Source organism: Varanus komodoensis, unplaced genomic scaffold (assembly GCF_004798865.1).
Source record: "Varanus komodoensis strain SLA01 unplaced genomic scaffold, ASM479886v1 scaffold15, whole genome shotgun sequence".
NCBI classification, from domain to species: domain Eukaryota; kingdom Metazoa; phylum Chordata; class Lepidosauria; order Squamata; family Varanidae; genus Varanus; species Varanus komodoensis.
In genome coordinates, this window is record NW_025335440.1 from 12,225,806 (window position 1) to 12,252,275 (window position 26,470).

Sequence of the window (26,470 nt, forward strand, 5' to 3'; positions counted from 1 at the left end):
CCCTCCATCGGGAAACGCTCTGATCTGTGCATGCCTTTCATACTCCCACATGTGTGCAGGTTCCTGTACAGTTTGCAGGTAACAATTGCCAACTCCATTTGGTTTGGGAGTGTGTGATTTTGCATTGATTGCATTAAAGTTGTGCATGTTCATATTCTGTAGTTTGGCATCAGAGTCAAATCCTAACCCAGAATTTTTTCAGTACAGGCCTCATTTAGCCCAGTTCCAGTTGCCTTGCATGAGTGGTGGCGCTGCCCAGAAAACGCAAGTCCGTTCTCAGTTTTATTGTTCTGTGATCATCCATTTTACTGTTAGATATTGTAAACTCGTTCTCTACTTGTTCACCGTCCAGAGAGCCCTGTAGGCTATGGGTGATATAGAAATGTATTAAATACATAAATACTCTGCATCTCAACCCTGCAATGTGCGTATGAAACCAGATGCAACAAATATGCAGCCCACCAAGTCGAAATTAAAGGCTGGCCAGGTGGTGCTGCAGGCGCTGCAAGGGAACGAGTACGTGAAGGAGCCCGGACTTCCGTTCTTCTACTCAAGGAGTCAGGAAAATCCCACATATTCCACGAAGCCTTCAGTGCTGACGCAATCAGTGCTCACTTCTGTTGCACCGAAGGGCATTTTGGTACCTTGTACCCTCTTCCTTCCTTCCTTCCTTCCTTCCTTCCTTCCTTCCTTCCTTCCTTCCTTCTTTTTCCCTACTTGGAATATAATGAACTTTTTTCCAGGACTCACGTATGACATTGAAAGCTTAGCTTTCCCAGTTAGCATCCCTCCTGTTAGTTTGGAAATCTGATACGAAGTGGGAGGCTTGCTGCCTGCTTTGGTTTCTTCTGCTATGCTCTGCCTGCAGAATTGTAAGCAAAATAGTTATTCGGAGACACCATTGGACCCCAGTATTCTCCCATGCAAGGGAAACTAAACAGTATAGGGTCTTTCCTGAATCCCCCCACCTCTCAGCCTTGGAAGTGGGGAGAATATGACAATACCCTTATTCTTACCCTCTGGAGTCATTATGCAGTTTTCTCTGCTGCTCAGAGATACGCCTTCAGTGTTTCAAAAGCTAATTGCTATTTAATACTGGGAAAGTGTCTCCTCATTGTAAGCCCTAAAGGTTTGCCATGATAGGATCTGGCTGATTCCTTTATCAGAGCTGAAATGGGTTGGTCTTTGCTGCATGCGCCTTATTTATCTCTGCACTGCAGGTCTGTTTTATGGGACACACTGTGTAAGGTTTTGTCTCACATTCTGAGGCAGACAAATGGCTGGAAAATGCTAACAAAAGGGACCGGGAAGCCTCTAGTTGGCTGCGCAGCTTGGAAATTTAAATGTGCTGGGTGATGATTCCAAGCAGCCAGGTGGGTCCAGTGACTAACCGGCAGGGGAACGTGGAAGGAGGCTGTCTTCTCGCCAGCCAGTGAGAAATAGCTCTGCTCATACTTCTCCTGAATCGACAGCAAGAGTGCGTGAGGGACAGATGCATAACCTGGCCACTTACACATGGTCCGAAAGAGGGAAATGCACAATCAAAAACAGAGCATTCATGTATGTGCTCATTTGTATGTTTGCATGCAAATTTAGTCAGAATGACTATAAGGGCTGTGGGGGAGCAGTGCTGCAGGAGGAAGGGTCCAAAGGGCTTCGACAAACCAGTAGCAAATCGGAGAAGGAGCTAAGCCTGGTCAGCCTCCAGTTACTTTCCAGCCTTGCCCTCCCTCATCACCGCAGCCTCTCTCTCTCTCTCCCCCCCCCCCGCTCTTGGAGGCCCCCATAGTTCAGTGGCAAGGTTCCTGTGTGGTTCCGGGTTCAGCGCTGGTTCTCACCTTAAAGGATTTCAGGTTCTAGGGCTGGCAAGCACCTGGTCCCTGAACATCTCTGAACCGGCTGGAGCCAGTGGGCCAGTACGCGGGTTCAGTGGGAGGCCTCCCTCCATGACGGTTGCAGAGGCCCTTGGATGGGCAAGCTCCTTGCAATATCTTCAGGCATCCCTGCACCTGCTGCTAGTAAGGTAGATCAGATGCGTATCTGAGAAGTGAGAGAACTGCTGGCTGAAGCCCCAGGCGCGCACTCTGGCCCAGGTGCGACTGCGACTCCGTGTGGTTTCTCGTGGCGTGTGCTGACTTCACCTCACGGTGGCATCTGCTCGCGGGTTGCCGTGAGCACATGCATGTTCGCGACCTCTCTTACTAGTATGATGGTCAGTCATCCCACGGAGCTGACTGGGGGGAGGTGCAGAACAGATAGAAGGAAGTACTTCTTCACACAACACACAATCCCAGCATTGTGGAATTCACAATGGATACTTAAAGGAATGCTTGCACCCATATATGCCCTCCCGTCCCTTGAGGTCACAGCAGAGGCCCTTCTCCGGGAACCCTCCATGAAGGACATCAGGAGGGTGAGCACCCGGAGGAGGGCTTTCTCGGCGGTGGCGCCCAATCTATGGAATGCGCTCCCCAGAGAGGTCCGCCTGGCACCATCATTATTTGTTTTTTGGTGCCAGGCTAAGACCTTTTTATTTAAAACTTATTTTAATTGTTAATTTATTTATTTAATTAGCTTTTCTTTTCTTTTCTTTTCCTTTTTTTTTTAAAATTTTTAGCCGAGAATGCACTGAGGTTTTATTGAGGTTTTATGGCACTGGGGTCTTATTGTATTGGGGTTTTAATGTATGGTTAATTTTTTTTTTTGGATGTTGTGAGCCGTCCCGAGGCTTATTGCGATGGGGCGGCATAGAAATGTTTTAAATAAATAAATAAATAAATCTGTGGCAATGGTCACCCATCTGCATGACGCTGGAAAAGGATTGGACAGTTTCTTGGAAGAAACCGCTATCAGTAGCTACTAATCCTGATGACTATATGCTGTCCCCAAGCTCAGCGATAGTAGCCTGTGTACGCCCCTTGCTGGGGCACATGGGCCAGAAGGTGCTGTTGCACTCACCTCCACCCTCCTACAGGCATCTGATGAACAAAATGCTCAAGTGCCTTGATGTACCTCAGCAGACCTCTTCTTACGTTCTTCTGTCTTTTGTGATTGATCCTGTATTGCCCTTGAACTAAAGCATAACCTGTATGTACCCACACACAACTTCCTGAGCCTGCTTCCTGAGCCTCTGTGCCCCTTCATCTAGGTTAGGGATGGGATGAACCCTGACGGGATCCAGAATCCATCCCTCCGATCCTTCACGGGCTTCCTGTTGTTCTCAGCTGGGTCTTCCAAGGAGAGCTGCATCAAGAGGAAGTCGGCAAACACTTCTGTAGCCCTGGCTGCACAACGCACAAACTTCTTTGGCACTAGCAGCAGCAGCAGCCCAAAAGTTGGCTGTAGCTGGCACAGAAGAGAGATGCCGCTTGCGCTGCGGTCACGGAGGGGCTGTTCTTGTGGAACGCGTGTTCTGGCGTTCCTCCGCTGGTAGCAGTGAGCAAGGCCACCAGAAATGGCTGCCAGCGTTTCCACTCACCGTACCCCTTTTCCGTATGTGCCGCTCTGCCAGAAGTGGCAGCAGCAGCAGCAGGGAAGAACATTTGGCTCAGGAATGGCAGCTGGGGAAAGGTGCTGGTTGCACAACCAGTGGTCTGTGGGCATTCCTTGTGTGAAGGGCCCTCCTGAACACAAGAGAATTCTGGAGAGGTGGGCTCCAAAGGAATTTTCCCAACCCTAGATATTTATTTATTTATCTAATAAACTTCTATGCCATCCCATTCGCCGAAGCCTCAGGGTGGCTCTCAGACATAAATAAACTTCGTTAAAATAATATAAATAAAAGGCATCGGATTCCACCTCTTTCTCAGTCCTCTCACTCAGTATTCCACAAGGAAGTGTTTTTTTGCCTGACATAGCACAAATGTAACTGAGTTTGGAAGATAATGCTAGGTTAGACTTCCCTATTCTTTGCCAAGTTCTCCTCCTCCCTGTGGCAGGCTGCCCATAAAATGGGATTGTCCACCATTCTGCTCTTGGTCTCTGGCTGACTGCTAACCCTTTTGATCTCACGGTCTTGCTTTTCCTTCTCTTGTGTTTGCAGAGGAGATCCTGAAAACTCACATTGCGCACTGGTGGTCCCCTAACGGCACAAGATTAGCATATGCAACCATCAACGACTCCCGAGTTCCCACAATGGAGATACCCATGTTCACGGGCAGCCTTTACCCTAAAGTGGAAACCTACCATTACCCGAAGGTAGGATAGAGTCAAGTGATGGTGCTAAGTAGCACTCAAGATTTTATTTATTTGCTTTTTTACTTTCACCTGATTGAAAATTGAGAGCATGCAACTGAAAGTGATGAGAAAAATGGAGCCATTTCTCAGTGGAGACTTCAGCTATGGTCTGAAAAGATCTTAGATCGGGCTGTCGATCAGCCCAAGAGTGAAATTCCATTGTGGAGGAGCTCTCAGGGCTGCATTCCAGGGTGGGGAGTGTGGAAACAAAAGGGACCAGGCCAAAATGCCCCCAGCGCTGAGCTATTTAGCTGAAAGTTCTTACCACCCCTTACTAGGCCTTGGGAGACTCAGCTTGACCTTTCAGAAGGAAAAACTTGCGCAAAGCCCCCAAAGGATCCAAGGCCAGGAGAAGGAAGAAAGTCCTTTACGGGAATCCTGGAGGGCAGGTTGTAGACCCAGGAGACGCTGATTTTGCCCCCAGGCACGAGGCTCTGTACCCCCTTCCTCAGTGCTTCGTTGAAAAGCTGTGGTCCGTAGCTCCTGAATGGGCAGAGGAGCGGTGGGGTGGCAAGCACCATCTAATGCTTTCCTTCTTCAAGTCACACACCTGCTACTTTCCATCCACATGGGAAAGGAGGCCTTTGCCTTGAGAACTGAGACAATCTTATGTGATAAAATCTGAGGCTTTAATGACCGCTTGGGCAGTAGCTACTTTGATTTCCATCTGAAAGATTAATGGAGATTTAAGGTTGGTTTCTAGCGCACCTGCACCCACGCACACACAGAGGAACCATCTGCACTTGCTTTGCATTCAGACATGCAGCCAGCCACATGCAGTGCAGAAAATCATTGTTGGAGGACAAGCTGACCCTTTGCTCTGGCTGCAGATTCTGTCCAGTCCTAAATACGCTATGCCCAAGCCAAAGTGTGAGAGAGTTTATATATCTGTACCTCATTCTCTTGATGATAAATACATTATGAGCCAGATCCAGTCTTAGTCAATGCAGCAACTTACGGGTTTCAACTTAACTCCCATGGATTTCAGTGAGCTAGACTGACTAAGTCTGGATCTGACCCTATGTTGTTTCTTGAACAATGTATTGACATTCCATCTCTTTTTTGTCTTCTAGGTTGGAACAGAAAATCCAACCATTTCCTTGCATGTCATCGGTTTGAATGGGCCTACTCATGATCTGGAAATGACTCCTCCTGATGACCCCAGGATGAGGTTTGTGCTGTTCTATGGACAAAGTGGAGAGAGCTTTCAGTCTTTCTCGCTCACGCCTACATTTCCCATTTTGGCTCCCTCTGCCCTTCCCCTTTTTCCTGGGGCTCATCTGCTGTGCTGACAAAGTGAGCTTGATTCTCATGGCCCTCCTGGTTGCCCTGGGCTTGCTTTCTCCAACATCATATTGAGTTTTGCCTTGTTGGCCTAGGAATGCACCATTCGTAGTATTTGGGGAGAGGGACTTTGAAACAACTTCCGCAACAATATGAGCGAGAGTGCAGACCACTTCAAATGGCAACCCGTTGATAGCGCTCCATGCCTCCATTGTGTAATCCTATAAATCATCCTCATCCAGATTGCTTAGTCTTTGTATGAGCGCCTTTGGTGCTTCCAGACCAGGGTTAGATCCAGATTTACGCTAGACTGACCATGTTGGCAGAAGCGGACTTCTCTACCACACTCTTTTACAGCAGCCTCGCCAACCTCCTTGAGGCCCCATCGGTGCGGGTGTTCAAGGATAGGCTGGACGTCCACATGGTGGGCATGTCGTGAGCAGAGCCAGCTGGTGCCAGAGGTCAGACTAGACTGGGAGGCCCCTTCTGACTCGCTCTGTTTTCTGTGTTTCTATGAAATGCTACCCGGAGAGACAGGAGCCCTGGCTGAATGGCGTGAGTGGAGAAGGAGGGATCACCAAAAATCAGGAGGAGGGACCTTCCATGAGCAGGTCCCTTCCTCTTACAGAAGGCAGGTCCTAGATCCTACCCGTTGTTTTTATTGGGCAATTTCCTTGCCCTATTCATAGCTTTTTACAGGCGGTCCAAAGAACATTGTCAAAAAACATCTGCAGCCTTGCTCATCATTTCCTCCACCCTTTTTCTCACTATAGAAAATCCGGTAAGTTGGTTCTAGACAGAATAGCTCCGCAGTGTCATTTGCTTGTTAGCTCCAGGAGCTTTTCCATCTCAAAGCACCAAGCACATTTAATTTGAGAATGACTCCTTTTGGAAACAATGGGATTTCATGTCAGCCCAGCCTTATGAAAATGGCATTTCTGCTCTTCAAAACTTCTGATTAACTAAAAGCTTTGGATACCCTCTGGGGTAACTCAATCAATGTTTTTGTGCAGTATCACGCATCCAGGACATTGCTAAGGTTAATCGACACTCTGTGGAGTACATTATTGGTCTCAAATTTGATTTAGCATTCCAAGCTCACCTTGAAAGCTCCAGCGATAAGTATTCAAAGGTAAATATTTCGACACAACCAGGGGCACAGAGCTAGCAAACCAGTCCGTGGGAAGATGGTCAAGGAGCTGATCCAACTGCTAAGGGAAAGCACAAGCTGTTGCCTTCAGGTGAATTGGAATGGATGCCTGCCTTAACACAGATGTGGCCTCTAATCTCAGACCAATTAGAGACCTGGGTCTACTTACAGGCTCTGCCCAGGACTTCGCAAAGTTCTGACATCTTTGATATCAGCAAGAGTTCCTCTGCTTTATGGGTCTCATCTGTCTCAGCTATTAATTCTATCCATCCCATATCATATGAATCAGAAACTAATCATTTGCTGACCTGGTGTAATAAGTGGGATCTCCAGTATGATTCTTCCCACCTTCCTGCTCCTGCTGATTTTTATTTCTTCAAGGGTTTTTGTTGTTGTTGTTTAAGAACTTTATTTTAGTAACCAAATAGTTAGCCTGCTGCAAAGCAAGGCACTGCCTTCCCAAGGCCATCTTTAGTTGGATTTAAAAGTCTGGCTTTAAGTTTTGGAGCTCAGTTCCCATCTCTGCCTTGCATGTAGGTTCTTGGAAAGTTGCTTTTCTGTTAGCCTTAGTTGGCCTTATGGAAAATTTGTTTTTTGTGATCAGTCCCGGCAGCCATTTTATGAATGGGTAAGCCTATCAAATCACAGTCTGCAATACTTTCTCAAAATTCTAAATGTATCCAATTGCTTGGGAGACCCTGCTTTATTTTTTGTGCAGAATTAGGAATCCCTGGCTGTGGAATCCAACCTGCAGTCATCAATGTCTGAATAAGTCGCTGTATTGCATTGGCTTCATTTGACATTCTGGCGAGGGAAAGATTTAAAATGACTCTGAACCATGCTAAAGCTTAAGGAGAGGATTTTAGATCTCACATCCATCTCCACCAGTATTTTCAGCAAAGACAGACTTCAAACAATATTGAAAAAGCTCCTGATTCCATCTGCTTTGGAACACTGGAGCCAGGCGGAAAGAACAAAACACAGACTATTATTTGTCCTGTTTCTCTATTTATTCTTTCATTGAGCAAGGGGATTCTTTCAATCTGCTCTTTTTGCTTTCATCAATAACAGTGAAACAAGCTACCCTTGTAGAGAATATGTTGGATTGATCTTGCAGTGTGTGTATATGTGAGAGAGAATACAAACTGCCGAATTCTCTGTGCATGTTTGTGCGTCCCTGTTTCCAAATTCCTTGCACGCAACTGTCAAACCCAAGCATTCTACCCACCCCGCAGACAAATTGTTATGCTAAACATTGCAAAGACCTACAAAATTAATCTCCAGCTGATTATTTTTGCTGAATAATCAGATCATCTTCATTCCTCCAGTCCTTCCTCCTCTGAATGCATAGTGAAGCCTTTCTGGAACATGAGAGTTTTCTCCTGCGATGCAGAACATTAATCCCAAGGAGAGCAACAACTCCTTATGCATATTTTATAGCAAACAAATGAACTCATAAAATGTTTATGGACTGTGCATACTGCAAAAAGTCATTGTATGATAATTTCAAGATGGCTTTGACCTGTGCAATCCACTTGAATATGATAATGCTGCGTGATTTGTCAGTCTTCTAATTGTGGTGCATGTTCATTATCAACTCGTTTAGCACATTCCTCAGCTCTGGGGTGGAAATGTACGCTGCCTTTCTCCAACGTTAAGAATACGGTGCCAGGCAAGGTTCTCTTCCTAGCAGGGAGCAAGGAATTTAAGCAAAGGTCAAGGAACTGAAGGCATCAGTGTCAACCACCCCTCTTGCCTTTGCGTCAATCCACCATCCTGGCCAGGATGCACATATTTGTTCGGGGTGGTACGCAAAGGTGGCCTTGCGAAAAGTGTGAAGATTCCACATCCCAACTCAGGGTTGCTGGGAAGAGGGCTGTGAATTGGTCCTAGCTTTCTCATTAGGGAAGGACAAATCTACCTGTTTTGATTTTGCTTAGTTTCTCATTTTTCCACTCTTAGATTCAGTTCATCTCAAACTTTGATCTTCAAGTCAGTTCATCCCAAACCTTGGGGGAAAAATAACGTTCACTTGAAAATGCATAAGCGTTGTTCGACATGTTCCTTCAGATTTTGACTAATATACGCCTACCATTTTTCTAACAGAATGCCCTTCTGAGCATTATTTTCCCTAATATCCACATTTCTGAATGTGTCTTTTTTTTACGTTGGAGAACTCCATGGGGTAATTTGGAAGTGTGAAATTAGACAAATTCTCATGTAAAGAAGAGCAGAATTCATTTTGCCCCATCCGTGTGCCTCATGAACTTGGAGTTGTTGGCTGAGGAGGGGCTCCCCCTGGCCCCATGCTGTGCTTTGGATGTTCAAATGCAGCCTTTCCCAGCTTTGACCTCTTGATAGTTTTGACTGTTTGCTCTTGATGGCTGGAGCTGATGGGATCTGAAGTTCAAAGGATCTGGAGGACACCAGCTGGGGAAGCCTCTTCTAGGCCTTCTAAAGCTCTCTCTCCCAACGAAGCAACCAGAAATTTTGATTGGGTACCAGGGTGGCCACAAAACATGGGGAAAGGGGTATGCAGATTCGCATGCATCCTTGAGAGAGCATCTTCTGCCTTCCCAACCTGCCTGGTCACTGAGCTCATCATTCTCCTGGTGGTTCCTCATGGACCTGTGACCTGACTGGAGACCACCCAGGGTAGAACCTTTGGGGTGGCTGCTCCCATGGAGCGCCCTGTCTCCAGATGCTAGACAGGCACCAAGGCTATGCTATTTGTGGAGCCTGCTGAAAACAGCCTTGCTGTACCCTTCCTTCCTTCCTTCCTTCCTTCCTTCCTTCCTTCCTTCCTTTTTTTTAAGACGGTGTTATATTCTTCTTTATCTTGCATTGTTCACAGCTCTGGAATCCATTTAGATGTGGAGTAGTATATCTGTGTTGTAAATAGATAAATGAGGTGCATGTGCTAATTTGTATATTTTGATTTATCATAATTGGAAATCATTATGATAATTCAAAATATAATGCATCTCACTAGAGTGGCCAGGTGATGGTACAGTCAGACACATGTCCATCCTTCTGGTTCCTGAAGCCAGCTAAAAAGTATAGACCCTGAATCATAAAATATGGACACTTGTCACTCCGACCCCTTTCACAAAAGGTCTTTCTGAGTTAGATTTTCCTTGGGAAAACCTTGCATTAGACACATATGCCTCACTTAGAAACTGCACCACCATCTCAGGGTGGGAGAAGACCTTCGGTTTTCGTCCTTCTACAGATCAGCAATCATCAGGGGCTATCTTGCTGTTCCGGCTGTAGGGAAAAGAATCCAAATGGCAAGGTTTTGGAGCCTCCCCCCCCCCCCCTCCTAAGAGGCCTGCAGTGGGAACTTGGCTGCCACCTTGTGAATCTTTGCAGATCAGTGGGAAAGGAAGATTGTGAGAACTCAGTGTGTCTTCAGCACATTTCTCCCCCTCCCCCTCTCCTTTCCAGCAGACCGAAATAAAAGCTTATAAAATGCATTTCTTTATTGGGGATTCACGGACACGGACAATGCCTCAGAGCGTCGTCTGTGAGAGCTGTGAACAAGTTGCATAAATCAAAGGAAGGGTCCCTCTGATCTGTGAGAAGAGTTTCTGCCCATGTGAAGAGTTGGTTCTAAAGGGCAACGACTCTCTCCTGCCTGCCTCCTCCAAGAGACCTGATTCCACCCTCGGGGGGCTCCCGCTGCTTGTGTCCCAAAGGGTGGGAATGCCAGCTGGGCCACCCATTTGGCCTGGGGCCACCTCGGCGGGTCCAGCAACACAAGCTCCTCCCCATCGTGTTCTGCTGGGTCTCCCCCGGCAGACAGAGAATCAAATCAGCATGACTTTCAATCTCACTTGCTAACTGGACCCTTCAGAGCACCACCCCCTCTTCCGTTTCCCTTTCCCTGTCTCACTTTCCCAGCCTGAACTGTCTGCCCAGGAATGCTGCACTGCTAGAAAACTGCACCCCATCTCTGCCCAGTGGGCCCAGCTCAGGGTCCTGTTTGGCAAGAGGAAAGTGAGGTTGTCACGGCGGGATGCGGCACTAAAGTGAGGGCAGCCTGCACGAGAAAAGTGGAGACTCTCCTTTGTTCAAAGCAGGGAGTAACCTTACCAGCCCCGGACCCAGCGATCCCTGACGTAAATTGTCAGGCAGAAGTGTCTGGGCCAGAAGTGCACCGTTTTAGAGCTTTCCACAACACTGGCATGAATTCAGTATTAAACACCAGCAACGATGCCTAGGAGCAGAAGTGGGTTGTTTACAATTGACCTGTGAACTATTTTACCACTTCACATTTTAAATTATTAGGGGGATAATGAATAACAGAGTCATTTATTTCCTGCTTGTTAGTTATGTTATTTCTTCAGCACTTAACCCAGTCCTAAGTGCTTTACAAAGAATAGAACAGATGGGACTTTACTGTAATGCTTTGCAAACAAAAGAAAGGCAGGGTGAGAAGTGGAAAGGCAAATTTCTGGAATATGATATAATGCTACAGCATGAATACGCACAGCGACGGCACAGAACGCCCACCGCGGGTGACAGGGTTGAGCGGGGAAGAGTTAATGCAGCAAGCAGTCCTGGCCAGATGGACGAAAAGGGTGCCCTTGCCCCCCATCTTGTTCTCCTGCTCTCAGGTGAGGTCTGCTTCCACAGAGCAGGGATGAAAATGAGGTAGACCTCCAGATGTTCTGGACTCCAGCTTCCAACATTCCAGACCATTGGCTGTGCTAGCCGCCGCATGTGGGGGTTGAAGTCCAAAACATCTGCAGGCCTCCCTTAAACCTCACCCTGTTCTACAGGATAAGCAACATCCAGATAGTCTCCCATTGGACCAGTGCATTCCCATGACTGGTGTCACATCAGGGAAACCAGGCAATATAATGTCTCATCTTGTGCTTCATTCTTCATTGTGGTCCTAAGCCTAAACAACGTTAGCACTCAGATGCCCTTCTTTGTTTTTTCAGCGAATACTACATAACGATGGTGAAATGGGCAACCAGTACCAAAGTTGCAGTAAACTGGTTAAACAGGGCCCAGAATGTTTCTATCCTTACCCTCTGTGATGTAACAACAGGAATCTGCACAAAGGTATCTCTGGTTATGTCTTCTTTCCCCATTTATAGCAGGTATCAGTTGCCCTGTAACTCAAGTTCACAAGCGCTTTGCAGCATAAAAACCAAATTATGAGTTCAATAACAAAGTGGGAAAAACATTCTTATTAATTGAATTTTTACATTTGTTTTCTTCGATGCTGCAGGCGTCTAAACGCTGACATTTTTCATGACAGCATTTGTAGTACTTTCCCATTCTGTTGTAAAGTCTGAACATTGTGTGCCACAAAACAGTTTGCAAAAGATACATATTATTAAACCAAGAAATATGCTTCAGATGGAGGGCAGAATCCCATGCATGTTTAGACAAAACAAGTCTTTAGTCCAAATAGGCATGGGATTGCACCCTGGATCCAGTGCACAGCCTGATCCAGTGTATTTGTTTACTTGGAAGCAAATCCCCCTGAGTTCAGCAGGGCTGATCATAAATAAATGTGCTTAGGCTTGCAGCGTTTACCCTTGCTGATGCTCAGCCTTCTCACATTGAAAGCGCACTCAGCGCTGTCTGCATTGTGCCCCCCAGAGATTTTCCCCATTCCCTGAGGCACATTATAAGGCCTTTAGCTCTCTCTTCCCCTGGGAAAATTGCAGCCCTATAGAACAAATGGGAATCAAATGTCTGTTGTAGATTCCTTCTCATCTCTTGCCTTCCTGCATTTTGGATCTGGCTCCCTAGCAGATCAGACCCCACTGCTCCTGCTAGAGCCTAAGAGCTGGCTGCCCGTTTCTGCTGCCAAAACATTACACAGTTTTGGCAACTGACTTGCCCACCGTCGTCCGATCTCTTTTCTATTTCCTGGGACTGGAAGCAGCTCAAGGCTAATTTACAAGAAGGCTGCAGTTTCCATTTTGCTCCAAGTTCTAATTTGCTGACCATGATGTGGAAGAAGATGGAAGGGCCAAGAAGAAGGTCCGTCTGTTACCTTCTGGGTCCCCTCTGCCTTTGCGCCCCTCCTTTCGATTCCTGAAATGAAGAGCAAGGTGGGGTCCTCTTCCAGTCCAGTACTGCCAGCCCAGTACGAACCCGACTGGCAGATGCATCGAGCTTCAGCAGTGATGATGGGGCAAGATGCCTCAGCGAGCCTGAAGGCAGGATCCTCCCACGCTTTGTTGCCACCTCCCACCATGTGTCACGTAAGGTGACCACTTCACCTGCCTAATGGAAGTTCCACCCTCACCTTCAGGCAGAGCCCAAGCAACTGATGAAACATGTGGTAGCTACTGAATTAGCAACTTCCCATTAATCACATGGATGCCTGCCATACTTTAAGGAAGCTCAGTTTAACCAAAGCAGAAAGACGGGAGAAGATGAGCTCATTCACAAGGCCGTCTCATGATGCCTGCTCAGATGGGTTCCGCTGCGCTTGCTCATCCAGTCCTGAAATTGAGTCAAATGGCTTTCTGCCTAGGTGGGCTACATTTATCGGAGGTAAACTGCGGTATAATATTTTAATTACGTTGCTTTGTTTCAGAAACATGTAGATGAGAGCACAGCCTGGCTGCACCGACAGGTAATAGTGATCTTTTCACCTGGATGAATCCTTCCCCCCATTTCTGTAATAAAAAAGAGAAGATTCTGCTCCCCACAGAAAAAGTAATTGATCACATTGACAGAGGAACATATGTAAAAGATGCAAATGAATGGTTCAATGCAAATAAACAGGGGTCTGAGATCTGGCCTCCCAGTCCCTTCCTATGAAATTCTTCCAGTTTGGTCTGAAAGAATTTCTGTCTCCATGATGAGAGGACAGTGTTGGCCGAGGAACGGGTAAACTGAACTTCGAGTCAACAAAGCTAGGCATAATTTTGGTCATATTCTTAATCAGGTCAGCAGTGCTTTGCATACACACCTGAAAGGTAATCTAGTTGTTACTCATAGCTAAGCAGTCAGCGTTATGTTCTGGGGTCATGCAGACATACTTCTGGATATCCACCAGCTCTCAGCTGGAGTAGCTACTATGGCAGCCTTCCCCAGCCTGGTATCTTCTAGATGTGTTGTGCCATGGCTTTGTTGGCTAGGAATATTGCTTGCAGTCCAGCACGGGTGGAGAGCACCCGACTGGGGAGGTCTGAATTATGCCACAAGAAGGTCAGAGTATGGTCTGAAGGCACAGAAGGCATCCGCCATATTGAAGCTAAGCGGGCTTGAGCCTGGCCTGAGCTTGGAGGGGAGACCACCTGGGAACCACATGTAGCCATCTTGAGTTCTACAGTGGGGGAAAGGTGGGATTTAAATATCATACATAAATAAACAAATAAAGAGGGGTAAGGTTGTTTGTGTTTGTAAAGGTAAATGACACTCATCGGGGCCAGTGGTGTGAATGCCGCAACTGGGAAGCATCTTGCCTTCCCTGAAAAGAGCAAGACTAACCAAAGATAAGTGTCTGAAATCAAACAGTTTTGTTCCTTCCTTCCCGGAGCCTGGAAAACGCACTTTTCCTATGGAACTGAAGCAGCTATTTCAGTCACCACATTCTTTTTGCCAAAATTTCCCTCCAGCTTTCTCTATTTCTAGCACCCAGGTTCTTAGCCATCAAGGAAGCAAGGGTATGATATTAATCACCAAGAATTTAATGGCATTTGACACAATCCCATGGATGAGCACAAACTGCTTTCCTAAGAAAAGTCTATGGGAATTGCATTTGACAGTACAGCTATTCCAAGCTTCTCGGGTTGACTAAGTGAGTGATTAATAAGTTATCTCCTTTCTATTTTACTCTCTCAGATCATCGAGTTGTAATAGCCCTACAAATTACTGCCCTGTAAATTTATAGCTTTTTTAAGTTCAGAAGGTAGTTTCGGAGTCCTTACACTCATGTATCCGTTTATGGCCACCTGTGTATTGCTATTCAGTCAAGGCCAATCCCGGCTAGGAGTGGGTGAGGAATTAATGAGCTCCTTGGGTGCTGGGGGGTGGGCGCTAAACACATTTACCTAATTTGCAGCTCCTGGGCCTTTAGGAAAACCAGGACAGCTGTGGGCACTGAAGCCTACATTTTTTGCCAACTCTGCGGTGCGTTTTCAGGACAGGGGTATGCAAAATGTATTTTTGGGCAAAGCACCACGAGGCTGCATTCCAGCAGTGTGAAGCACTTGGGGAAATGCATACTTCTAAAAATGTGCACCAAAATTGAGGGGAACGTGCACAAAGGGTAAAGATTTGCACAGGATTTCTTTTCTTTTAATGAAACACTCGGGTACAAATGGGATCGCTCTTTAAGACGAGGGCATTCATGGCAAGACTGAGAATGACCCATTGGCCATCCCCGGCCCTGCATACCTGGACTGCGGCTGTTGTCGCTGCTGCGGCAGTGCTGAGGGCCAGTGGGAGACGGTCCCAGGAACAAACACTGGGCCTCTCCACATAGGGCTAGGAAAAGCTCGTGCCCTGGAGAGCTGCTGCCAGTCAGTGTCAATAACAGTGGGCTCGATGGACCAGTTTCTGCCTTGGTGTAGGGAGCTTATAAATATTAAATTCCATTAAAAGATGGCCCACGGAAGGTGGACATCAAATGGAAAGATGCCAACCGTGCTGCTGTGGATAGGACTGTTTGTGAGAAGCTTGCTGCCCAGTGCGCTTCACGTGAAAGGACCTGAGGAGGAGGGGGGTGGGGGGAAGCTTCCCGTGTTCCTGGGACACTCGGCAGATAAGAGGCTGCTGCAGCCCTGGCTGGACCACCCTATGCAGATGTGCTGCGGAACTGCCTTGGTTTGGGCTGCCGCTGGACATTGTGTGTGTCCTCTGATGACAGAACAGTTCGGTGAAGCTAAACTTTGATCCGGGAGACAACAGAGGGAAGGAAGAGGAATGGAGGTCTGAGGACAGGGAGGATATGCACTCTGGCCAGTCACAAGGTGCCTTAGGGGATTCTCTGCCATGGTGTAAAAAGGAGCAACCCTAAAATTGAGGTGGGTCCCTGAGCCCAGGTCACTCCTGTTGGGAGCAATGGGTAAGAGGTTCTCCTCCTCGGATCCCATGGAAATGAAGTGGGAAGGCAAGAGGCAGACTGAGTATTTCTTAGAGATGCCACTGCATTTAGGGTTCAATCCCATGCTTGTTTAGAAATTAACAACCGTATGGATCTAAACACACATAGGATTGTGCCTTTAATCACTGATACATTTTATATTCCACCTCTCGTGAAATAAAGACACCCTACGCATGGATTCTTGTGCCATGTTGAGTGCGTGGAAGGTGCCCCAGGCCTGGCCTTGCTACTGTGGTTTGATCTTGGCCCTGTCAAGCTCGTCTCAGTTTTAGGCTGCAGCTCAATCCAGTGGCCGCTAAGGCGCGCCATCTCCTTCTGCCGTGCAAAGAGAGTGCCAGCCAAACGGAACAGGAATGTGCTGCTCAGGACTTCTGCCAGTTTTCATTCTGCAGGGTGGCAGAAGAGACGACGGCTATCCATGGCTTCTATTAAATAATGTAATTCATGCCATGTAATTTTCAGTAAAGCCTGCGAATGAGACTCATTAGCGGGCGCATCACACTGTGACGATGCAACTTCAGCGGGGAGACATAAGCACAGACTTAGCATGAAACGTGTGCAGTGAAGGTCTTTTCTGATAAAGGAGAGCAGAAGGGGCCATTAGAAGGCGACAGTAAGGAGCCCGTGGGAAGGAAGGGAGACAGACGGATCCCTGCAGAATGTCTTTTCTCTGCCATTTTGCAGGGAGGGTTGTGGGCTGGTGACAAGTGCATGGATTGGGGCCAGGCCATTAAGTCAGAACTTCCATGGGTCTACTTACCATTCCCCTCAAGTCCAGTTTGCCATGCCTATTGATGGGATCGCATACATACCCCTCTTTTCTGCCGTTGTGGAACTTCATGGGGGAGTCCCATGGAGCTGGTCTCCCCTCCAGGCACTGCTCAGATGCAGACCTGCTTAGCTTCAGCAAGGTAGTGGCTTCATATGCCTTCTGGCCATGCCATTGGGCTATGGTGGATGCAGTGGATGCTCTAAAGTAGGGGTGTCTTTCAGCCCAAGGAACAAATTCACTTATGGTGAAACTCTTGTTACGCAAACAAGCTAGAAGAGAAACAAGCATCACAATTCACCACAGCAGACAATGGTGTGCATGCAGCAAACTCAACCACGGATGACAGTGTGACTCAGCCACAAACACTGCCAAAAGAGTTTGTCTGAACTGGCAAGTCCTAGGGCCAGTGGCGAACTGGAAACAGAAACCGTGGTTTGCAAGACTTGGACCTGCAGACCATGGTTCATGGTGACTGTGGCTTAGCCTGATGTCTGAAGAGACGCACTCTACTTTCAGCCATTGCTCCATCTCTGGAGGCCCAGCTGTTGCACCTTAGCAGTGCAAGTGCTGAGCAGATGGGAAGTGAAAGTAGGTAAGCCTCTCTAAACCATCGCTTGCCTTTCCATTTGGTAGCTCAAACCTTGGTTTTGAACAATGAGCAGTGAACAGCATGACTATAGAAGCAGGGTTACAGGGAAGCCCACCAGGGCTGCAGCCTTGAACCTTTCTTTTGGAACCCCGAATCTCAGGGTAATTTCTATCGCCTCTGATTTTGCTGGCATGTGTGTTGCCTCCTGCTACCTCTCTGCCTTGGATATTTCTCCCTAAAGTATTTTCGGAAACCAAATGCCCTGTCCATGCCTTTCTTTTTTACTAATGGGGATGTCAGCCTCTGTAAATTAGCATATGCAGGTGCAGGTGCTCACTTTCTTGTGTTTATGTCTCAACCGACTCAATCCAATTGCCTGTTTTTTGTGGAGGGCGAGCACATGGCTAAAGGACCAAGTCTGGTTTGGTTGTTGCAGCTTAACAGGCCAGCCTTGGGCAGAAATGAAGCCTCAAGCTGCAAAATCTTTGAACAAAAGTCTCTAGTTGAAATGCCTTTCAGCTGTTTTTTGCCAGATACTTTGCCAAAAGTGTAATACTCTGGAAACCAGATTGCTGTGATGCCTCAAATCCCCTCTCGGTTTCCTTCCTTGACAAGTGGTGCTCAGTCCACAAGAACCACCATGTTCTGCGTATAGTTCTCAGTCAAGAGCCACTGAATGCAGAAAGGGATCCTGGGGGAGAAACCCAGGTATTATGGCTGGGCACTGAGAGCTCTTTACTTATTTAAATAGTTTCATCTCACTCCCCACCCAAAAGGCCTGCTGGAGTGGTTTACATTCTGACGCAGAAAAACAAGATAGTCCCTGCTCACAGGATTATGATCTAAAAAGGCGCAGCACCCGGGGAAGAAGGAATGGGGAGAGGAGAGGGCACACGCAAGGTCCCACCCAGTTCCAGAAGGTCCCCTGGGCCTGCGGCCAAGCTTGCAGATCGGTCTCCTCTAGGCTGGTGCCTCCAGATGCTCTGCATCAGCTGCAGCTTGCAAGGCCAGGCTCAGGGCTGTTGGGCCAATGTTTGCCAGGGAAACACTCTGTGAGTGTGATGTGTGTGCAGGTGATCTTTAAGAGAGAGGGAGAGAGAGAGTGTGTGTGCAGCAGCTGCCTCCCCAGGAGAATCCCGTTGTTGCCCTCAGGGCCACGATGCTTGTGCACTCCTGGACTACTCTGAATTGCAAAGATGAAGTATTTTGCTGAGCTGGTGGCTGGCGGCCTGTGCCCAGCAGAGTTAGGGAGTGCCAAGGCATTAGAGAGCACCATGGTTCTCTCTAGAGGGTTTTGCTTAAGCCTCTTGCATATTTACTGTCGTACCATTTCCAACTTTCTCGCGTTTGCAGAACGAAGAGCCAGTCTTCTCCAAAGATGGCAAGATCTTCTTCTTTATCCGAGCCATTCCTCAGGGCGGGCGGGGCGACTTCTACCACATCGCGATGTCCTCATCGCAGGTGAGACAAGCCTTTGCAGCTGATACATTGATAGCGCATGTAGTGACGGGAAACCTGGGAGAGCGTCTGCCAATCAGGATTGGACGAGATGCACCAAGGGCAGTTTTCTCTGTTCCTAATGGATACACAGTGGCTCCTATGATGCTGCCACATGCATACCTTTGAATGCATCACACCTGAAACATGCTGAGGAGATCTGGATCTTTTCAAGACAGGGACTTTGGAAGAGTGGTTTTGTATTTAATGAGCCTTTCTTACAGGGTGGTTGTGATGGTCAATTAGCAGCAGGAGGGCCAGGTATGCCTGGCACAGTTGGGAGAAGATCTGTGCATGCGCTGGTAGACAGGTGCATGACCAGAGGTGAGAACGTGGCCACACTCACCTCACCTGCCTTTGCCTCATTTCAGCCACACTTGCCTTCGACATCAGGCAGCAGCTCCCACCTGGAACTCTCCAGGGGTCTTGGACTGTAATGCCCATCATTCCCAGCTGGCATGGCTGTGGGCAGCACAAGAGGGAGGCTTCCCTCATGGGACAGAGGATGCACAGCCTTAGAGTGGGTTTGCCACTTAGACCCCCAAGTCTTGGGAAAACAAGCATCATATTTTAACCAGCGGGGGTCCCTTTTGAAACTCAGCTTTTTCTTCTCTTTCTTGGCAGCCCAACAGTAGCAATGATAACTTGCAGTCTATTACGTCAGGTGATTGGGACGTGACCAAGATTTTGGGATATGATGAGAAGCAGCATAAAATGTAAGTATTTTATAGATATATAAACTGTCAGGCAATATTCCCGCGTGGGTAATCCCTCAAGTGCTGTATCTCCACTTCTCTCTTTCCGATATCCCTTTTCCTGCCTCTCCTTTGTTCTTACACAGCCAACTTCCTGGCAGGCAGACGCTAAATGCATTTGCTGGAGCGCACAAGCAGCGGGCTTGGAAATTTGGCCAGTTGCTGCATGAAATTAGTCTGCGGGCTGCACGCAGCTCTCAGGCCCTGTGTTACGCATCCCTGTTTCCAAAGGGCGGCTAATGCCAGCCACCAGTGACTCTCTGGGATTTACAGGTGGGAATGCTGAGCTATGGGAGGTTATCTAGCCCAGAGTGCATTGCTTTGGACGGAGACCTGGGAGATCTGTGCTGAAGTACAGAAGCCATAAGAATGCAAGACTCCCTGGAGAAGACAATCATGTTAGGGAAAGTCAAAGACAGGAGAAGGAAAGGAGGACCGGACATGAGATGGACGCTGTGAAGGAAGCCACAGCCCTGAATTCACAGGAGTTGAGCAGGATTGTCAAGGACAGGAGCTGAGCATGGGTTGAGTGCAAGTCGGCATGCTGTCTGAATCCAGCTATGCTAACCATAAAAAGAAGCCATGGTTTGTTTTTGGGTTGTGAAATGTAGGTTGTTCAGGCTTGTTATCTCACCCGCGTTCTGACAGCACCATAAACCACATTTCAACAACAGCCCACACCCGACCCATACTCAGCCCTTTAGTATCCTGTTATCTGAACCCAGTCAGTGTGAGCTGGGCTGAGGAGGGAATTGCTGAGCACCTCACATGGGTTTTCTGAAGCATCAGGATTAATATTGGTACAATGGACAACTTTTGGGTATTGCTTTTGTAGCTATTGAATAATGCCTTAGTCGTTTTCAAATGACAGCTGGAAGGCTGCAGCTAATTTGGCCCGTTTAATTGCACACAGATAGCAATTTCCGTCTCATTTTGACAAGCGTATCATGTGCCCAACTGCAATTTGTGAACGTGTTGAATTTTCTTTGACAGCTATTTCTAAATCTGAAAAATTCTGCATGAGACCTTTGCTGCGTGATCTCCAGCCCTTCACGTTTACCCAAACAGCTTTGTGCAGAGGGCCCTGCCCGGCCTTTGGGAGCCTGTGCAGTTGCAGAGGCCTGACAAAGTAGACAGGAAAAACATGAGCCCAGGCAAAAAAATATGTGAGGCTGGATCCACGGATTAATCATGCTTTGGCCCCGTTTAAAGCAATATGGCTTTAACTCCACAGTCTTCCACATGGCTACTCCTAAGTAAGTCCCACTGTGTTAAATAGCCTAACTTGAGCCTTTTGTTACCCAGTGAGAGCAGAGCTGCCTTCCCCAACCTGGTACCTTCCAGATTTGCATCCCATAATCTCCAGCCATTCCTGGAAATGTGCAGACCAACCTTTCGAAAAGGCATCAGACTGAGGGAAGCCAGAGTCAAGCTGATAAACTTGGTCCAGATTGAACCCCTAAGAAAATGTCGCTTCTAAAAATGCTGACTCCTTCCTTCTGCTCCTTCTGTTGCTCCCAAAGGGCAGGAAATGAGATAAGCAAACAATAAATGAGGCCCTCAGTCAGCTGCTGGTGGGCTGTAGGATTGTGCAGATGTGCATTTCCGCCAGAACTGTTCTTTCTGCATCAGTTGAGTCCCTGCTGGTGGGTTTTTTCACAGCACTAGCAGTAAAAAGAGTTGATCCTGGGAGCAGACCAGGAGAAGTTTTGGTTTCTTCCAAAGTAATGCTCTCTCATCCCTCCAACACTCCCATGGAAAGGGCAAGTTGCAGACCAGCCAGCGTTCCCCACCCAATTCATTCCTTTTGCTTGCCTGGCAGTTCCTCTGCCGTAGAGTCTCTCCATTGCCACTTCGGAATCACTAGCTTGTGGCCTTGAGGACTAGAGACCTATATTTTTGTTTTTCTTGCTAAGAGAGATAAAAACTGGAATGAGCAAGATGTTAACTACAGAACAGTCTTCTCCAACCTGGAGCAGTTCAGCATGGCGTGCTGGCTAGGAATGATGGGAACTGCAGTCCAACTCATCTGGAAGGCACCAGGTTGATTAAGCTGGACTAGAAGCTATAAGATGTTAGAAGAATGTTTCTGGGGTTTATTTCCCACTTCTATTTTAATGAAAATTTACATCTATGTAGATAACACAGATGAAATACTGTTCCTAAAAGTCTAGTTATATTTTATGTCCATTTTATTTTAGCTATTTCCTCAGCACAGAAGAGTCACCAAGGACACGACATTTATACAGGTATGATTTATTTTAAGCCAAGAGACAATTTTTAGATTATTTCCCTGAAAGAGGCCGTTGAGGTTTTCTCATGCCCGAGCGGATTCATCACAAAGTGAGTAATGTGCACAACTCTGTCAGAAAGTGAAGATTTTGCAATCCCTTTTCAAAACCTTCAGATGGGCTTGGTTGTGTTTTGTGCCTTTGTTTTGACAAAATGAACAAACTGGTATAGATTTTGTACCAATGGAAGCAGAAAGATCTGAATCATTTCAGCCTCCCCTTTTCTTGTCGCTTTTAGGAACAGTTTGCATCACCAGTTTGCACTTGGTGCTCACCAGCTTCCCTGCCCCTCTGGATTTACATCTTACTCTGCTGATGTTTTTAAATTATGTTTTAACTGGGAACCTTTGCACTCAAAAGACTTGTGTTTCGGAGCAACTGCCCTCCCCTCGGTGTTGTACCTCAGCTCTTGGGCAAATTTCTCCTGATTGTCTTCCAGGGAAAAAATGCTTTGCGTCCCATCATGGCAGCCTTTTTGTGTGACTATGCACAACGCTTCCTTACAAAGCCAAATATGCCCACCCATCCAGAGAGGTCATGACCCCATCACAGCCATGGTTGTCATCCCACGTGCTCTGAGACCAACTTCAGCTGCGTATGGAAAACATACGGAGATTCCTTATATCCACCTTCCCCAACCTGATCGAACCCAGATGTGTTGGGTTGCACCTCCATTTCCACAGTTGGTGGGCCAAGGATGATGGGTGCTACAATGCAAGTTATCCCCAGGATGCCCTTTTGGAGGAGGGTGTCTTATACCAGTTCTGCCCATCTCTGGGCATTTTCCATCACCTGCTACATGGCCCCAACATTTAGCCAGAGATCTTAGGGACCAAACCTGGGCCTAGCTATGTATCAGAATATCATTTCAGTTCACAATTCCCTGAAAAAATACTCTGATCTCCAGAAATGTTTGCAACTTCCCAAACGTGCCTTCTTTTTTGCAAAATAGGTGCTTGAAAAATGCAAAGCTTTCTCAGAGTGCACTAAATTCTCAAAACACATAACTTACAGTATGGAAGTTTCTCACAATGCACACATGTAAATCATCCATAGTCTGTGGGAGAATTCTGCACTTTTGGCATCAAACCTCCCATCTCTTGGCCAAGGGGACACTGGCCACACGCCTGTCCCTGGCCAAGACACCAGGCACCTTCCTATGTTCTCCAAGCTGGTCTGCTCCAAGCTGCCTCTGCTTCCTGGCACTCCAGACATGTCACTGCCTTCCCCTTTTCTCTTTCAGTGCCAGCACCAAAGGGACCTTCAACAGGCAGTGCCTCTCCTGCGATCTGATTAACAACTGCACATACTTCAGCGCCTCGTTCAGCCACAACATGGCATATTTCATATTGACGTGTGAAGGTAGGCTTTGGGCTTTATCGGGGGGCGGGGGGTGGGACTGGCTGAACTGAGCCCAGAGAAGGGCATGGCATGCAGGTTGCTGAAGAACCAGCGCCTGCACGTCAGTCTTGTGCAAGTGTCTTGAAAGCTTCCCCTGCTTTCCAGCCCGGCACCCTGCAGGTGTTTTGGACATCTCCTCCCATCAGCCCCAGACAGCATGCTGGGGGTCAGGATTACTGGGAGTTGTTGTCCAATGCATTTGGGGAAGGCTGTTCTGGGGTGTAGGAAGTAGAACCTAATTCGTGGAGATCTGGGGTGAACCCCCATTGATGCGTTCCATACCCTACCCCAGTTTCTAGTCGCCATAACTCAGCAAGTCATGTGAATAGTTGGCATCTTCTCAGGACAATTTGGCTGAGGTATTCAGCCCTCTTGTGGGTCAGTCACTGGTGCAGCTGGGACGGGACTTCGGGGCCAATGACCCTGATGGGCATCCGAGAGCAAAAGTGCTACTCCTGCAGGCACAGTGGTCCCATGTTTTAAGGAAGTCTAACGACCCAATCTCATACCGTGCTGGCTCAGGCGTGCTGGCAGCTGTAGGGCTTTTTTCTGTCTAAACTTTCATAGGATTGCACCATAAACTTGCCTAAGATCGCACGTTTTTCATCAGGGCTGGCCAACAGTGGTGTTGCTGTTCTTCTAAAATTACCAGGAATATCAAAGCCATTTAGAGTGTGGAATGGAAGTTGAAGCAGGTGAAGAGAAAGGTGTGTTGTGTCCTTCACAATGGGAGAAATACCCATGGCCATCTGAAGTGCCCCCTCATAAGACCATGAAGTCCCGGTCTAGAAGATCAGTGGGCTGAATTGTTCAAGATCTGTTTTCAACCATTCATTGAGAAGTTTGAGAAGACATGGCAGCCAGAAGTTTCAGGAAGGAGTGAGAAGTTTGGAGAAGTTCCTCAGTGTGGAGGATGAGGTTGTCTTCCCTACTGGAAGGAGAAGACTGAGGCTAGGGGGGGGGGGTCCTTGTTTATTGTTGGTTTTACCATTTTTCTCCAGCTCTGCTCTTGCAGCATCTTTGGCTGCTGATGCTTCCAAGGAATCCCCTCAAGGACTTCCTTCTTCCTTTCTGGTGGAGCTGCCTGAAGGCTGAGTGAGGTGCGGCGGGTGGCGTGTTATTGCTTAGGATTCAGGCATTTGGCAGGACCAGGAAGCCCCAAGTCCTGCAGGCTTTTCAAGCAGATGGAAAGGCTGGAAGGACAGAACAGAGTAGACAAAGTGCCCCCACCTTCAGCCACCTCCTCGCAGCGGGGTAAGAGCTGAAGACCCTGCACTGAGCAGGGATTCAAAGATCCCAAGATGCCTGCAAAAGAGGCAGGAAAACAAGTGCTTTTTCCACGGGGAGCCACCAGGAGCTTACAAAACACCTGGCAGGATTTCGGCACTCCGCTAATCTAAAATGTCCAAGGTTTTCACTGGGTTAGGTTTTCGGTTTCGGATGGAGGATGAACAAAGGCATGCTATGTGACTGACATTGCAGAAATGCTTTGTGGAGTTGGATGGAAAGGCTGAGGTTAAACTCTGTTGGGTTTCAGTGGGATTACTTCTGAGCAAGCATGCACAGGATAGGGCTGTAAATGTCAACATTGTTGCTGGCAAGAAGGGCCTCTGTAACTCGCAGAGACTGAATGCGTCCCCCAAGCAAACCCACGTGGTTGTTCCTTCCTGGCTCGAAATTGGTGTCACTGTTAGCATAAAATACAGTCTGGCTGCAAGGCTCACATTTATGGAACCCTCCTGCAGCCAGAGCTCTCCAGCTTTTGCAATTCATTCTTCCTCGTTTTGCTCCGTTGGAAATGCTTAATAGAGACAGAGTATGCATGTCTTTAAGAATAACTGCTTCTTTAAAAAATTAAATGTTATTTGGTACTGATTTGCCTTTTTTCTCCAAAGTGGAGCAAAACTGGATGGCCGTGTTGGCCCATTAGAACAAAAGCATCCAGGCTCTCTTTGCAGGCAAACATGAGCAAAGACTGGTACCATGGTTGATCGGAGTACTTTGTTCCAGCAGTCTTTAAAGACTGCTTTTTCATGAAGAATCTGAAGAAGTGAAACTCCCAGGCCTGAACATAAGTTTATGAGCATTGCTCATAGTAAAGGCATTTCTTCACTGATGCTGTGAATTTGGTTCTAATGTGTCATCGTTGGCTGGCGCTGCTAAATGTTTACTATTATGCAAATATAGGGTCATCAGCTCCCTACTTGTCTCTATCACCATCATGAGAAGGAAAGCAGAAGTGTTCGTGTCCGTGTTTAACTATAATTTAGCTTTATGTCTGAATCAGATAAACTGTGGTTAGGCAGCATAAACCCTAACTATGGTTTATGGCCACCTTTCCCTGGTACATGTTGGCTGGACAATGTTGGGAGTTTCTAGTCCATGGAAGGTACCATGTTGGAGAAAATTGGTTTAGGGAAACAAACAAACATCAAGCCATGGTTTATGAAGTTGGTTTCCATAAATCATAGTTAGGATTAATCACAGTTTAGAGGTCAGATGTATGATACAGTTAGCTGAAAATGGAAGTGAAAACTCCAGTTGAAAGAAAAGAGAGCATGAGCACAAGGCCATCATTTAGCATCGTCCCACCAGGCCATAATGTCCAGAGAAACTCTCAGGTGGGAAATATCGAGGAACTCTCAATTTTTTTATTGTTATATTGTTATTATTTATGTAGTTATGTATTTGTTTCTGTTGTGAGCTGCCCCGAGGCTTCGTTGCGATGGGGATGGCATAAAAACGTTTTAAATAAATAAATAGTACAAAGTACTTCTAGAGATATCTGATGCCAGACTTGGAATTCGATGCAGACCTCTTTTCTAGCCTGCTGCTGCATCACTGGAAGGTTTCTGCTTCCTCTAAGAGATCATTCATTTGATCGTTATAAAATATTTCATTGTGGTGTGAAGCATCATTAATTTAATGTAAATTACCCCTAATTGCTCACTGACATGCCGATGGGTGGGGGAATAGGAAACTGAGAAGAACAATCAGTGGCTTCCAGCTTAGCCTGACTCTCGCCGGGAGCCTGGGAGGTTTTCTCCCATGTCAGTGACCAGAACGGACAATTCTGCAGAGAAGCAGTGTCTGCTGACTGCAGAGGTAAATGTTTAAGAGGGGAACTGTGGAAAATGGTGCAACAGAGCTGCACTGCCTAAGTTTTGGTGAGTGGGCAGAGTAGAGTTAATTAATTCATTAATTAATTGAGACAAAGATTTGAGCCCAGTGATGAATCTGAGGGCAAACAAGGCCTTGCTTTGTTTCCCATTTGTCTGGAACTGAATTAAGCAAGTTTTCCCACTGATTTCGCCACTGCCCTGCCTGCCAGCATTGGAGACGATTCTGGCAGATGCCCTAAGAGGTGCCATCAGTTAATTTAAAGTGTTGGTCAAGACCTTATTGCATGA

The 26,470-nt window shown here is 47.2% G+C and overlaps 1 protein-coding gene across 1 annotated transcript in view; it reads left to right on the plus strand.

Moving 5' to 3' along the window:
- The window catches only part of DPP6 (dipeptidyl peptidase like 6), a 372,651-nt gene that overhangs the window by 320,555 nt on the left and 25,626 nt on the right, over nucleotides 1–26,470 (plus strand). Inside the window, exons 9-16 of the mRNA XM_044425269.1 lie at nucleotides 4,043–4,197; nucleotides 5,310–5,407; nucleotides 11,620–11,743; nucleotides 13,239–13,277; nucleotides 18,470–18,577; nucleotides 19,238–19,329; nucleotides 21,570–21,617; nucleotides 22,903–23,021. Coding sequence (XP_044281204.1) covers nucleotides 4,043–4,197; nucleotides 5,310–5,407; nucleotides 11,620–11,743; nucleotides 13,239–13,277; nucleotides 18,470–18,577; nucleotides 19,238–19,329; nucleotides 21,570–21,617; nucleotides 22,903–23,021 — 783 coding nt within the window. The remainder of the gene's footprint in view (nucleotides 1–4,042; nucleotides 4,198–5,309; nucleotides 5,408–11,619; nucleotides 11,744–13,238; nucleotides 13,278–18,469; nucleotides 18,578–19,237; nucleotides 19,330–21,569; nucleotides 21,618–22,902; nucleotides 23,022–26,470) is intronic.